The sequence below is a fragment of the Eleutherodactylus coqui genome, chromosome 5 (genome assembly GCF_035609145.1).
Source record: "Eleutherodactylus coqui strain aEleCoq1 chromosome 5, aEleCoq1.hap1, whole genome shotgun sequence".
In the NCBI taxonomy this organism is placed as follows: domain Eukaryota; kingdom Metazoa; phylum Chordata; class Amphibia; order Anura; family Eleutherodactylidae; genus Eleutherodactylus; species Eleutherodactylus coqui.
Window position 1 is genome coordinate 76,792,401 of NC_089841.1, and position 13,540 is coordinate 76,805,940.

The 13,540-nt window shown below is 41.7% G+C and overlaps 1 protein-coding gene across 2 annotated transcripts in view; it reads right to left on the minus strand.

The window, feature by feature from the left end:
- Positions 1 to 787: 787 nt before the first annotated feature.
- PARP8 (poly(ADP-ribose) polymerase family member 8) overlaps positions 788 to 13,540 on the minus strand; it is a 261,740-nt gene continuing 248,987 nt past the window's right edge. For both annotated transcript variants that reach the window (XM_066602737.1, XM_066602738.1), the window contains 2 exons: positions 12,418 to 12,502; positions 788 to 5,070 (listed from right to left, as the gene is read on the minus strand). In XM_066602737.1, coding sequence (XP_066458834.1) covers positions 4,968 to 5,070; positions 12,418 to 12,502 — 188 coding nt within the window. In that variant the 3' untranslated portion in view covers positions 788 to 4,967. The remainder of the gene's footprint in view (positions 5,071 to 12,417; positions 12,503 to 13,540) is intronic.

Below are 13,540 nucleotides of genomic sequence, written 5' to 3' on the forward strand. Positions count from 1 at the left end.
CTGGCACCTCAGTTATTTTCACTATTCGACTACTGTGAAGGAGCTGAATTATGGAAATAATTAGCGCAGGTGTGAAAGAAACCTAAAACCTCATGAAGCCAATAAAAAACTTTTAGGGCTGCCGGGAAATAAAATTTTGACCATTTATATGCCAATGCCTTTAGAAGATACTAGTGATGCCAGGTTGTATTCTGTTAACAGACCACCCAAATAGGCTGTGACAATGTGTTATAGGACATTGAGGCAATCTATATGGGCAGCCCAATCACAAAGTAGCCATAGCTCCTATATGTCGGCAATGGAGCCAGCAGACAAGTGGCAGGTATATTATCCAATTTACTCCTTGGAAAGGAATTGATTCTGGTGAGAATACTAAAATAAAAGATAACTAATAACACAATCCTTTTTAGTAATCCAAAAAAAGCCCAAAATGTTATAGCACAGGAAAGCTACATAGGCTAATGCCAGATTGCTAGTCAATTAAATGCAACCAATGAACAGAACCCGCACTACATCATTGTTGACAACATACATATCGTAGCTCTCCAATGCATCTTTATTAGAAATGAGCAAGCATACTCGGTAAGGCGATTTACTCGAGAGAGCATCGCCTTTTCCAAGTAACTGCTGGCTCGTCCCTGGAGATTCAGGGGGGTCGTGGGGGTGAGTGGGTGGTTGCGGAGGGGATCGGGAGGGAGAGATCTCTCTCACTCCCCCCCCCCCCCCCCCGCTCCACCCTGAATCTGCAGGGACGAGCCAGCAGTTACTCGAAAAAGGCGATGCTCTCTCCAGTAAATCGCCTTACCGAGTATGCTCGCTCATCTCTTATCTCTATACATTACATAAAGGGGTTTGTATAAGATTAGAAAAACATGGCCACTTTCCTTCGGAAACAGCCTCATTCTTGTCATGGGTCGTGTCTGGTATTGCTGGTCATGGCGGAGTCTATGGAGAACAGTGGTGCTGCTACTAGAAGAAGGCTTTGGTACAATTCCACCTTGCGGTTGCTTCAGGTTGTAGTACCCTTTTACAAATCTAACTGATGGCACTATAGTGTATTACTTTATCAGTTAAGAACCTTTATAAAATGCATGAAATGTCATGTACAGGAAATCAAAACACTTATGGAAAGAATCCCAAAAATGATACGTACCAAAGAAACTGTATATACCAATCTCCCCTGTATGAGATTGGGCGTGGTCTCAGTAGTGAGACTTCCACTGTTCAACAAGTTATATTGGTTATCCTGTAGGTAGGGAATACGTTGAAATTCTGGTACAACCCCTTTAATATTCACATTAGAACATGCACCAAAAGTCTTAGAATGAACTCATTAGTACTTGGTCTATTATTAGACAGGAGATGACTGAGGTTAAATCTGCCATCTTTTTAAAATCGCTCAGATATCCCAGTATGTAGCAATTAAAAAAAGAAATCACCGAAGAGATTTTAAAGAGATTTTCAAGCTATTCAATGCATTCCCATGGCCTGTAATTTTTTTTGTGACAGATAAAAAATCCTAATAGGGTTTTCTGGGCAAATACTATTGGTGACTCCTCTGGTTAGGCCATCAATAGTTCATCGTTGGGGATCCCCAATGATCAGCCGTTGATATATCAACCAGCCTGTTGTCAATGCAGCGAGGCCGGATATTGGGGTCATAGCAGGAATATTAGGAGGTGGCTATGCTCTCAGCACTCCAATGCTGCCTATTACACTTCTAGCTCCAATCCCAATGCAGAGACAAAAGTATAATGTGTTTGTAATGTGTCCAGAAGTTTACAAAATTTTCCTCCTATTATTATAACTAAGATGACCCATTTTTAATATACCCAAGTAAGGCATATTGACATTATAGAGGAGGCTTCTCATTTGGGAGGAGGCGCTATGCATCTGTGGTATCTACACACCTGGCCCATTCATGTACTACATGGGCACGTTTTGGTATAAAGATTATGTTTGGTTAGGATGAACAGAAATAGAAAAGGGTTATTGGGTGAAATAATATAACTATACCTCTGTACTCTCCACACACTTGCATGATGATAAGGTGGAAAAATTTGGCTGGTTTGTCCATACAGAGTACTATACTTCCAGTATGCAACCTTAATGGTTGAGAAAATGGCTCGTGGACATCTACCGGGAGACCAATAATGTCTACTTTAACTTAAAGGGGTTATCCTATAAAAAAAACCATCACCTATCCACAGGATAAGTAATAAATTTGTTATTGCTGGTGGTCCAGCTGCTGGGACCTCCAGAGATTGCAAGAATGGTGCTTCCAGAGTTCCCTCAGTGAGTGCAGCAGCAATGTGCATGTGTGACCACCAATTCATTCCGTTCTATGGGGCAGATGAAGATAGCTGAGTGGTTTCTTGGCTATCTCCATAGAGAGTTAAAGAGAGAGTACCTGCACTTACACACTGAAGCGTTCGGGCTCTATTGGTCATATTCGGCTCCTTCCAGCAGCTGAAGACAGCCCAATGTAATACATATATAGTGCAGTTACTCTTTAATGGAGTGGTGTTTACTCATGTGGATGACCACTCTATGCACTAGGGGAACTGGAGATGTGCTGTTCTCCTGATCCTTGTAGGTCCCAGTGGTCAAACCTACAGTGTTTAATTGGAACAACCACTTTGATATAATTTTGCCCATCAAACTTACTTCCGTATATTAGTGCAAATCAAGATGCAACTGTGCATCTATATCATGGCAGACCGGAGAACCCTCTCTTCTCGTGTTTTCTTCCTCCAAATCCTAATTTATAGAGTGTAGTATTGATCTGCTTATGCAAAGGGGTTGTCTGGTTTAGAAAAATAATGTAAATACCCTATTAAAAATTCTAAATTAATAGAGGAGTGTTCCATAGTTAAGACTGCCCTCAATTAGCTGGAGTGGATAGAGGCTAGATAGAGCTGTTTTGTTGATGGACGACCCAGAACATTCATATGCATTACAATGATGGTCTACTGATTTTAATGGCCACTGTGCTATGCTAAATTTCCCCTGCGGAGGTGCTGCAGCAGGATTTAACACTTGTTTCTGGGTTCCCCTTCAAACAAGAAACATCTGATATCTTCAGGTCAAGTTAACAAATGTAAAACTTGTAAACAAGTAGATGCTATTGAAAGTGGGTACATTTCAATTATCAATGATGACGTATCACCATTTCTATAAACGTGATGGCAGTTCTGGCTATAAGAAAAACAGTACTATATTGGTCCATTTTAAACATCACTATAATGCCACATATTCAGACCCTGCTGGTGCAGAAGGTTATTTAGGGTCTGTGCCCTTTTGTATTTCTTTAAACCCCTGTTTTGTTTACTTGGAAACATCAATTGTAGAACTAGTTACTGCTTATTTCGCTGTGCATGTGTCAGGGCTGGCTCCAGGTGGATATGGCCCTTGGACCAGTCATACTGGGCCCTCTGTCCACCCTCTCTCAGATTGACAAGTGTAGACCATGTAGAATCCACCAAGCCCAGTAGTCTCTGGCATGTGCCCAGGTATTACATGGTGATGACACCACTCTTGATACTGGTTTCCACCAGATTGCAACTGGTTGTAAAATGGGTATGACTATATGTTGACTTGACCAAAGACAGCAAAACTAAATTGACCCTTCAGTTTCAGGATAGAATTCTGTCCCAGGACCAGAAGCGGAGGGGGTTATATTCCCTACAGTTGTTTTTCTCTAATATCCCACTGACCCACCAGTTCCAGGTCCTGTTTTAGCAATCCAAGATGACCAACACAGTCTTCACACTACCAAATCTCCTACAGTGCAGTGGTAGCATTAGACTAACAATGCACTAAACCTGCACTCTGATTGGCTATAGTTGCTCACATGCTGATCACTGGCCTATTAGAGAGCAGTGCACAGTGTCGATTAGGTAGTTAGAAAATTCAGCCATCTTGAACAACTGAAAACGGGGCTTTGAACAGGTGGATTGGAGGGGCCGCAGGTGATATACCTGCAGAACAACTCCAGGTGATATACTCCTTCCACCTCCTGTCTCAGGACAGAATTTTGTACCAAAACTGGAGGGTCGCTTTAAACTTTTCTTTTTCGATTATTAGAAGTTACCAGTAGGAAACCCTCAACAGTAACTCATGAAAGGGACAGATGGATGTTATACCTAAGAACTCAAACTTTTGGAAGAAGCATGTGCACCCCTGGAGTCAGCCAAGAAAAAGGCATCGGATTCCTTGGTGCAGGACATCACTGCATTTGTATTTTAGTAACCAGTCCCATAACTACAGCATTTGGATGACATAAAGTAAATGTCTACTTGGTGCCCAATTACATATAAAAAGAAGAAAGGAAGCCAAAAAGTAAGAAATATGGACATCCAATACTCTAAGTTTATAAAATGTCTGCCTATTGCCTGTTTTTTTTAATAAATTAAGCTACGCTTTAACAGATATCTTGTCAGAATCTTGACATTTTTTTTTTATTACCATAGCATATGTAGCCAAAGAAATAAAAATGCAAATGCTATATATAATACCGGTGGTAATTATTTGGGTCTAACCTCCAGATAAAGCACAGCACATGTTACAATAATGTTTTAATATTCCAATTATCTTCAGCATAAAATCCATAAAACACTTGGTGGTTTCATTTATAGCACAATAAAACCATAGTCCTGTAAGTAGAAAGTAGTCGCTCGTAACGTCAATATAGAACTGAGAACTGGTACTAATTATTACAAATTTCCTCCAGTAACTCTCTAGGATAGAAGCCTGGCTGTCATGTAGACCCCACAATATATTAATTTCATATTAAATAATCCATTTGAATCAATAGGTATAATCAGGTCAAACATTAAAAAGCGGAAATAAAAGGAGCTTTTATAATAATAATAACAAGAAGAGGAGTAATAAAGAGATCCCCAATGTTCTCCAGTTCAAAGTCCAGCTTTGATACTGATGAAACCCCACATTCTGAAATGTTGTGTTTAACCAGTAGCGGTTTGGTTGCCTATAACTCGAAGGATTTCTTTATAGCTACTTGGTTCTTGTGTGTTGATGCTTGTGTCTCCCACTTGACCGTCTTCATAGCTGGAGAAAAAAAGAAGCAGTATATAATATAGGTTTCAAAAATCTTTGAAAAGTCATAATTTAAAGCAAGGAGAAGAAGGCTTTAACCCCTTTAGTGGCAGGTTTCCTATCACCCTGTCGTGCCCATCAGGACAGGTTTTTTAAATGGTCTAATCATTGAATTTCAACTAATTTTGCAGTTGCGTTCCGAGAGCCATAACTTTTTCATTTTTCCATTGACCAGGCCATATGAGGACTTGTTTTTTGCGGGACAAGTTGTAATTTTTGATGGCATCATTTTTGGGTATATATAATGTATTGCATTACTTTTGTAAAAACATTTGTAGGAAGATTGGGGGAAAAAAAAAGAAATTCTGCCATTTGTTTTTTGGATTTCATTTTTACGGCATTCAACATGCAGAATAAATAATGTGATAACATTATTCTCTGAGTCACACGATTCCGGTGATACCAAGTTTATACAGTTTTTATGTTTCGGGGAGGAAAAAAAGAAATGGTGAAAAAAGAAAAAAAGGGGCCATGTCATTAAGGGGTTAAATAATGTACCAACTTCCTTCTCTGGGTCATTATGACGCATGGATACCACATGTGTGATTTTATTTTACATTTTTTACAAAGTAAAGGGAGATAAGTGTTTTTATTTTTATATTTTTAATAATTTTTTTACTTTTGTTTTTTTTTTTTTACTTTTTTTAAATTTTTGTCCCTTTAGGGGACTTCCACAGGGACCCATCAGGACCCCCTGATCACTTTCCGGGGGTCTGATGGTGACAGACCTTTACATGCTGCAGTCACATAGACTGCAGTATGTAAAGGGTTAACACAGCAGAGATCAGAGGTTTTCTCTGATCTCTGCTGTAAGAGCTGGTGCCTGCTTGTCCTCTGACAGCCAAGCACCAGCTCTCCCTGCCACAGAGACCTTCCACTTGCTTCTGACAAGCCGATGGTCTCTATGGCAACCTATAAACAAAGCAGGAGACTTAGAAGCAGGAGATTGCCGGCATATCGGCAATATCTTCCTGCTTCTCAATGTTTGGTCTCTGTGGGACTGTGCAGGCAGAGCACACTGCCACAGCTTGTGGCACTGTGCTCTGCAGCTCCCATAGTGATACATAGCCCGGAAATCTTCCGGGCTATATCACTATCGGCAGTGGAGCTCGTCCCGGAAAATTTCCGGGCGTGCCACTCAAAGGGTTAATAAAGGGATTACCTGATTTAGCATAGTTTCAAGTAACTTTTCCATATACTTTATTAACCATTAGCGTTTAGCGAATTTTTGAAAAGTTTTTTTTCGGCTGGTTTACCGAATTTCAATTTAGATTAATTCGAACTGAACTAGGACGTTACCATTGCCCCTAAAAAGAAGAAGGTGGTGGTGTGGCTCAGAGGTTAGCACTGTTGCCTTGCAGTGTGGAGGGTTCTAGGTTCAAACCTGTAAACATCTATATGGAGTAAGTTCGTTCTGTGCTTGTGTGGGTTTATTTCCCATGATAATAATCACCTTTACTTACATAGCACATGTGTGTACTGAGGAGGGAGAAGAAGCAGCAGCATGGCGGCTCAGTGGTCAGTACTTTTGCCTTGCAGTGGTGGGATCCTAGGTTCAAATTTTGACCAAGGACAACATCTGCATGAAGTTTACATGTTCTCCTTGTGTTTTTGTTTGTTTCCTCCCACACTCCAAAAACATACTAATAGAGGAATATAGATTGTGAGGCCCCAGTAGGGAACAGAAAATATCAAGTGATGTAAAGTTCTGCATAATGCATGTGCTACATAAAAAGGTGATTAATTAGGAAACACATAATGCAAACTCCATGTAGATGTTGTCAGATTTGAACCTAGAATCTCAGTACTGCAACTACCAAAGGAACACCACCACCACTGTCATTCGTTCAACATGAACTACCCAAGTCGACCGAATGAACTTTTAACAGGGTTCAACTGGTTCGGTTCACTCAACACTATTAACCCTTTTCAATCTAATTTTGCATTCAGGGTTTCTTAAAAGGCTTTCTCTTTTTGCTGTTGTACAACGGTGCCATCTGCTGGCTAAAGCCAGTGTGTGTGCGCCAGAGAGGCTCAGACAGTGGAGCGGTTGGCAATAGACGGTAAGAAAACTCTGTCGGACGTCTTCTGACATTGGAGCTTTACAGGCTTCAATCAGAATGTAGGAAGATGTCAGACAGTGGATTCGAAAGGATTAAGTATAATAAAAGACACTTGACATGGGGATACATTGTGAAATGCAGTTTTTAATCCAGAGATACCACAAAGAGAAATATGACATAGTCTGCCCTTCATACTTTTTTCTTCTTATATGAAAATGGCCAACTACATTATTATTGCATGAGTGAATCCAGCTTTATTCTACAGCACTGAGGACGTTTAGTGTGGGAGGGGGTAGCAGGACTCACAGTCTTTCTCTAAGTGTGTGCCGGGGGAAAGAAAAACTCTCAGGCGTTCTCTATGTGCCCAGGCAGCAATTATACAGCTTTTTATATAATTTTTTTTCCCTAATGGCAGGTATACATTCAACCACCTAACGCCTATGGCTAGGATCCCATCTCCTTGTGCTTTTGACCTGATCTACTTATCAGTCCTCCAATGGTTACATTAGAATTTCTGTCTTCCAGGTTTGATTGATTGAAGCAATAGATGCCTGTTTGGTATATTGGACAAATAACACATCACTCTTAGTTCAGGACAGCTCTATAATGAAATGAACACCACAGAGCTGTAGACTTCCTGTCTTTAATATTAATAAATCACATCCATGTGCAGGGATACAGCACTATGCAGGCGAGTGATTTACTCGCACTCTTGTAGGCTCATACTGATGTTTTCATTACAGACACTAAATCCTCATCAGATTTAATTCTGTTCTGTATGATCCTCTACTCACATTTTTACACTGTAGGCAAGACAATAGATAAAGCAATTCAAAGGGAAACATGTAAGAGAATGCAAAATTAAAACCTCCACCAAAAACATTAATTCTGAGAGAAGAGGAAACAACTACACTACTTAAGGGCCCGTTCAAAAAAAACATTGGATTGTGCTAAGTTGAACAGTAATGGTTCAGTTATGCAGGCATAATAATAATCATTTGCATGTCGTTGTGTGTGAACAGCGGTCATTCAGTCGTTCGCATTCAGTGGCACGACTGAACGATTTACAACACAGATTTCGGAACAATTTACTTGCCTACATAAATAGGCTGCAGTAGCGATCGAGCAAGCTCTGTTATCATTCACTTGTGCAAACAATTTAGGGCTCCGTTTTGAAGGAGCCTAAGTGGCATCAAAGCTGCTTGTGTTACTGTGGCATGACTAAGAAAAAGCCCCTGTGTGGTCCTAGCACTCGAGCGAGTAATGTCCTTAGCGAGTACCTGCCCGCTCGGAAGAAAAGATTCGGGGCCGGCACGGGTGAGCGGTGAGTTGCGGGAGTGAGCAGGGGGGCGCGGGGGGAGAGAGGGAGAGAGAGATCTCCCCTCCGTTCCCCCCTGCTCTCCCCGCCGGCACCTGAATCTTTTTTTCCGAGTGGGCAGGTACTCGCTAAGGACATTACTCGCTCGAGTAATTGTCCTTAGCGAGTATGCTCGCTCATCTCTAATTCAGAACATATGACAAAGAGTGGAGGTCTATCTGCTTAATAACCCTGCACAGCCCTGAATGTGACAACTGCTGACAACTATCATGGCTGTATTTAATCTACCTGGGAAATTACATATAGCTTAAAATTCATTAAAATAATATCTTACTTTTTGGGGGAAAATACAGTAAAAGCAAAAAATCTATAAATGCAAAAATAAAAAAAGAGTAGACTAAAAACAAACTATAGTAAATAAGATTAATAAGATTAATAATAATAGCGCGGGAGGTGAGACGCCTGTGGAGAATGGATGGGGTACTTTTTGTGACTGCCATCCTTTCTACCACTTGGATTGGACTACGTACACTAGACAGAAAGCAGCCATACTAAGGGTGGCTGTCCACAGGCGATTGATTTATCGCTGCGGATCGCGCTATGAACTAACAAACACAGAGGTTTTATTTTTGCACTGCTTTGGTGGCTCTGCCCTTACCGTTGGCCGGCTTTGCACTCGCTACCGGTATTAATCAAGTTTAACATTTAATACACAGTAATAATGATAATAAATCCTGTATAAAACGACTAACAATGTTGTGATCCTTAGCAATCAAAATAGCTTGAGCATTAAAAGGCTAAACAATGGACAAAAAGACCCATGGAGGTTGGTGGTGGGGATGGTAAGGGAGTGGAATAATGCATAATAATGTGTCATATTTCTGGTCTGAATACTTCTTTTTATAAGATAAGTTTCCACTTTTCCCATCATCTGTTTATACCCAGGACTGTGACGGTAACAAGGGGGCGCCCTCTACGTCTAGAGGAAAGAAGGTTTCTACAACAACATAAAAGGGGGTTCTTTACTGTAAGAGCAGTGAGACTATGGAACTCTCTGCCTGAGGATGTGGTGAGGGAGAATTTGATAAAACAGTACAAGAGGGGCCTGGAAGCCTTTCTTGAGTGATTCAATTATATGTTATGATCATTAATAATTTCAGAAGGGTTGTTGATCCAGGAATTATTTCAATTTCCAGATTGGAGTTGGGAAGGATTTGTTTTTTTCCTAAATGGGGAAAATTGGCTTCTACCACATTGTTTTGTTTTTTTTTGCCTTCCCCTGGATCAACATTGGGGAGTATTAGGCTGAACTGGATCGATATCTGTCTTTTTTTTGCCTTACATACTTTGTTGCTATGTTATTCCACCCACCACATGTTATGCTTAAGTTTACAAGAAAAGTTTAATACCGTCTCCCAATATATCTGTCTGCTCAATCCTACCAAATACACCAAATGTTCTGTAATGAAGTTTCACAAGAGCAGGGGATTCTCAAGGAAAAGTTGCAAGGATGATACAGACACACTGGAAGACAGTATTATACATTTCTTGAAAACTTTATTTGAACTTAGGCATAACAAAAAATCGGCTACACTGGAAAGACTCCTTAGGCCTGATTTAGTCAGCCTCTTGCAGCTCTCTGGCCCTAAGGATAGAGACTAGAGATGAGCGAGCACGCTCGTTTAAGGCAGATACTCGAGCGAGCATCACTCTTCTCGAGTAACTGTTTACTCATCCGAGCAAATGCAGGGGGGCGGTGGGGGAGAGCAGGGGGGGAGAGTAAGAGAGATCTCTCTCTCGCCCCCGCTCCTCCCTGCCGCCCCCCACATTTGCACGGACGAGTAAACAGTTACTCGAGAAGACCGAGTATCTGCCTTAAATGAGCATGCTCGCTCATCCCTAGATAGTTTCACTTACACAGTTAGGCCTCGGTCACACAAGCATTTTTTTCGTGTATGAAAAGGCGCACAAAAAGAGTGCTTCTAAAAGAACCAATGGGTTCCTATAGAAGCGCTCACATGAGAGAATGTTAGGCGTGTTTGACAGGACATGATGCAGGTCACATGTAGCTCTGTGTTGCGCACCAAAGATAGGACCTGTCCTATCTTTGGTGCGCGCTGTACAGGAGTTTCCATTGACTCCTATGGGAGCAGGAGTTAATGGAAACTCCTGCGCTCGGAATAGATTCCCCGCAGCTTACAGCAGGACATTTAAAACCTGCTGCCCAGAAGCATATTTTACGGGGAAGAGAGGACTCGCCGAGGGTTCGCTTAATCCTCGCGGGGACTAACAGGAATTTACAATGGGAAGAGGACATCAAACTTCAGGTGCAAAGATAAAATTTACTTCCCCATGGATGTCTCTTTATTCCTTCAAAGTCATAAAAACAGCGACGTTTCGACTGACTAGCCACAGTCTTTGTCAGACTATCTGGACGTCCCTGTCTGGACGTGAAAACTATTTCACTTCACTGGAAAATATACATCTTGAAAAGAGTGCTGCTGTGGAACTGTATCTTTCAGGAATTTACAATGGGACATTTAAAATGTGCTTCTGGGCAGCAATTTTTAAATGTCCTGCTGTAAGCAGCAGAGTATTCCTCCAGCTCCGCTGCTGCGCAATTCCCCAGCAGCAGGGGTCAGTAGGGAACTCCCTCCACTTCTCTCCCCAAGGGATTTCCCCATAGCAGGGATTTCTCCAAGGGCTTCCCCGAGAGCGTGGGAGGAGGGGCGGGGCTAGAAGGATGCACAATCTAGCAATGTCCCTCTAGCCCTGCCCCCTCTATATTTGCTATGGGGAATCTCTGTGAGAAGCTCTACAGCCACGCCCACTCTCTCTGAGCTATGGGAATATCCCTCGGGGGTCCCCAGACCAGGGAGAGAGAACAAGAATATGGATTAAGCAAGGAGAGAGAACGGAACAATGGGGGATTAACCCACTGCCCCACTCTGTCTCTCCCAGCTCTGGGTTAATCCCTTATAGCTCTGCTCTCTCTCCCTGCTGTGGGTTAATTTAGAAGCCCTGTGGGGCTCCTTCGCTCTCTCCTCTTGGAGCAGCTGCACTTTTTAAAACGCAGCTCTCCAGTAAATGGGCGATTTTCATGTGCATGAAGCTCGGGTCTTCTGCGCATGAAGCATTGCCCATTCATGCGATTTTTACACAGGCGAGTGGCGATTTGTGCGCAAAAAAATGCTTGTCTGACTGAGGCCTTAAATTCTAAAATGTTAACATTCTTCTGACGGAAAGGCACTATACTTATTATGAACATATAGTGCAGTAGCTCTGAACCCCTACCTGGTCACAGCCTCCCCTCAATTACTTTTGAATTCCCAACTAGTATGGCACCTGATGCAGTAACCCCTTCCCCAAATGCAATATTGGTTATGACACAGCTAACTAAAGCACTTGAGAGCCACTGCACTTACACTGCCAGAGGAACATGTCCCCATTACACAACAGATGTGAACAGAAAGTATACTTTTTAAGAGTGGAAATTTTCCTATAAGACAGGACATTATTATGCATTATTAACCAGCAAGTAGGCAGGAATATCACACTGGGACAATTAGGTAGACAGAGTCTAATGTAAATAAAAGAAAACCTGGATAAGCTGTGCTCCGTTCAAAAATGCAGTATACACTATCCAGTAAATGGTTTTTGGGGTCTAATTTATGCAGGGAAGTAATCCATGCTGTCTAGGAGACTATTAGATGGCCAGAAGTTACTGAAAGTGTCATGGTATTACACATTTCTGAAGAAATGTAGCAACTCTGTTAGAAGACATAGATGAAGTATCTAAATGTGTTCTCCCCTTTAATGTGTTGTCAGTCAGCACTATAGTAATGGTAAAAATGAACATTGCAGGTTTATAAGATATGACCATAAAGACAAAATAAAAAGTCAATGTTTGATACTTACACAAAAAAGAACCGCGTACAGACATGATCCGTATTGGGAACAACCCAGATCTCCCCATGTTTGTGCAATTCTGGTGAAGTAATCACTTAAATAGAGCATATAAGATATTTGATGATTGATTGATAAAATAATGTTAAGGAGTTTAATAACAGAATACAACTTGCTTTAAGTTTCCAAAAAGATCAAAAAGCTATACAGAAAAAACAAACAAAAAACATCTGGGTTCTTTTATACTGAGTAGCAATGATCAAACGTTTGAAAAGTTTGGTTTGGCCAACTTCTAGTAGGTCTCTGGACAATGTGTAGGCAGACAGATTAATGCTTGGGGCACCATCTCTTATTCGGCCTGAAGAGGGTGCATGTTTAACAGAAAAAAAATTCTTAAAGGGGTTGTACCAAGATCATGAGTTGTCCTTTATCTACCGCTGAGACTCCAGTCCATCCCGAGAACGGGGATTCTGTGTCCCCCATCTTCCTAACTGCAGGCTTACTATAAACCCCTGCAGTGAGGAGAAGACTGAATGGAGTGTTGTTCGAGCAAGCATACTGATGCTCCACTCACTTTCAATGGGACTGCGGAGATAGTCGAGTTGCAAGCATTTAGGTATTGCCATCAGCTCCAATGAAATCAATAGAGCACCAACCATGCATGCCTGCCCAACACTCCATTCATTCTGACACAACTAAGAGAGAAGGAGCGTCCCCAGAGTGGCAGGCAGATAGGGACACAGGTGTAGGAAGAGATTAGGTAGGGGTCCCACAGTGAGACCTTCACCAATCAACAAGTTGTCCCCTATCTTATGATATCAACACAAGCCCTTTAACTGGACACTAATTTTTGTGGAATTGAGTTGCTGCCTGATGCATATCCTTGTACCTACCGGCACTATTTCTCCTCCAGCACTTATCAGTTTACTTGTACTCTGTCAGGCAGCAATACCACTCTGGGGTCTGGTGCTGACCACACAGCATAGTAATTAATATACGCTGACCGTAACAGTGCCTACAAGCCTGCTCTACCTGAAGGCACCTATTCAGCATTACCTTGAAGAATACATGTTGCTGGAACACAGTGAAGGCATCTGAGCAGGCATCAGAAAGTACCAGGAGGAGCAGTTAACAT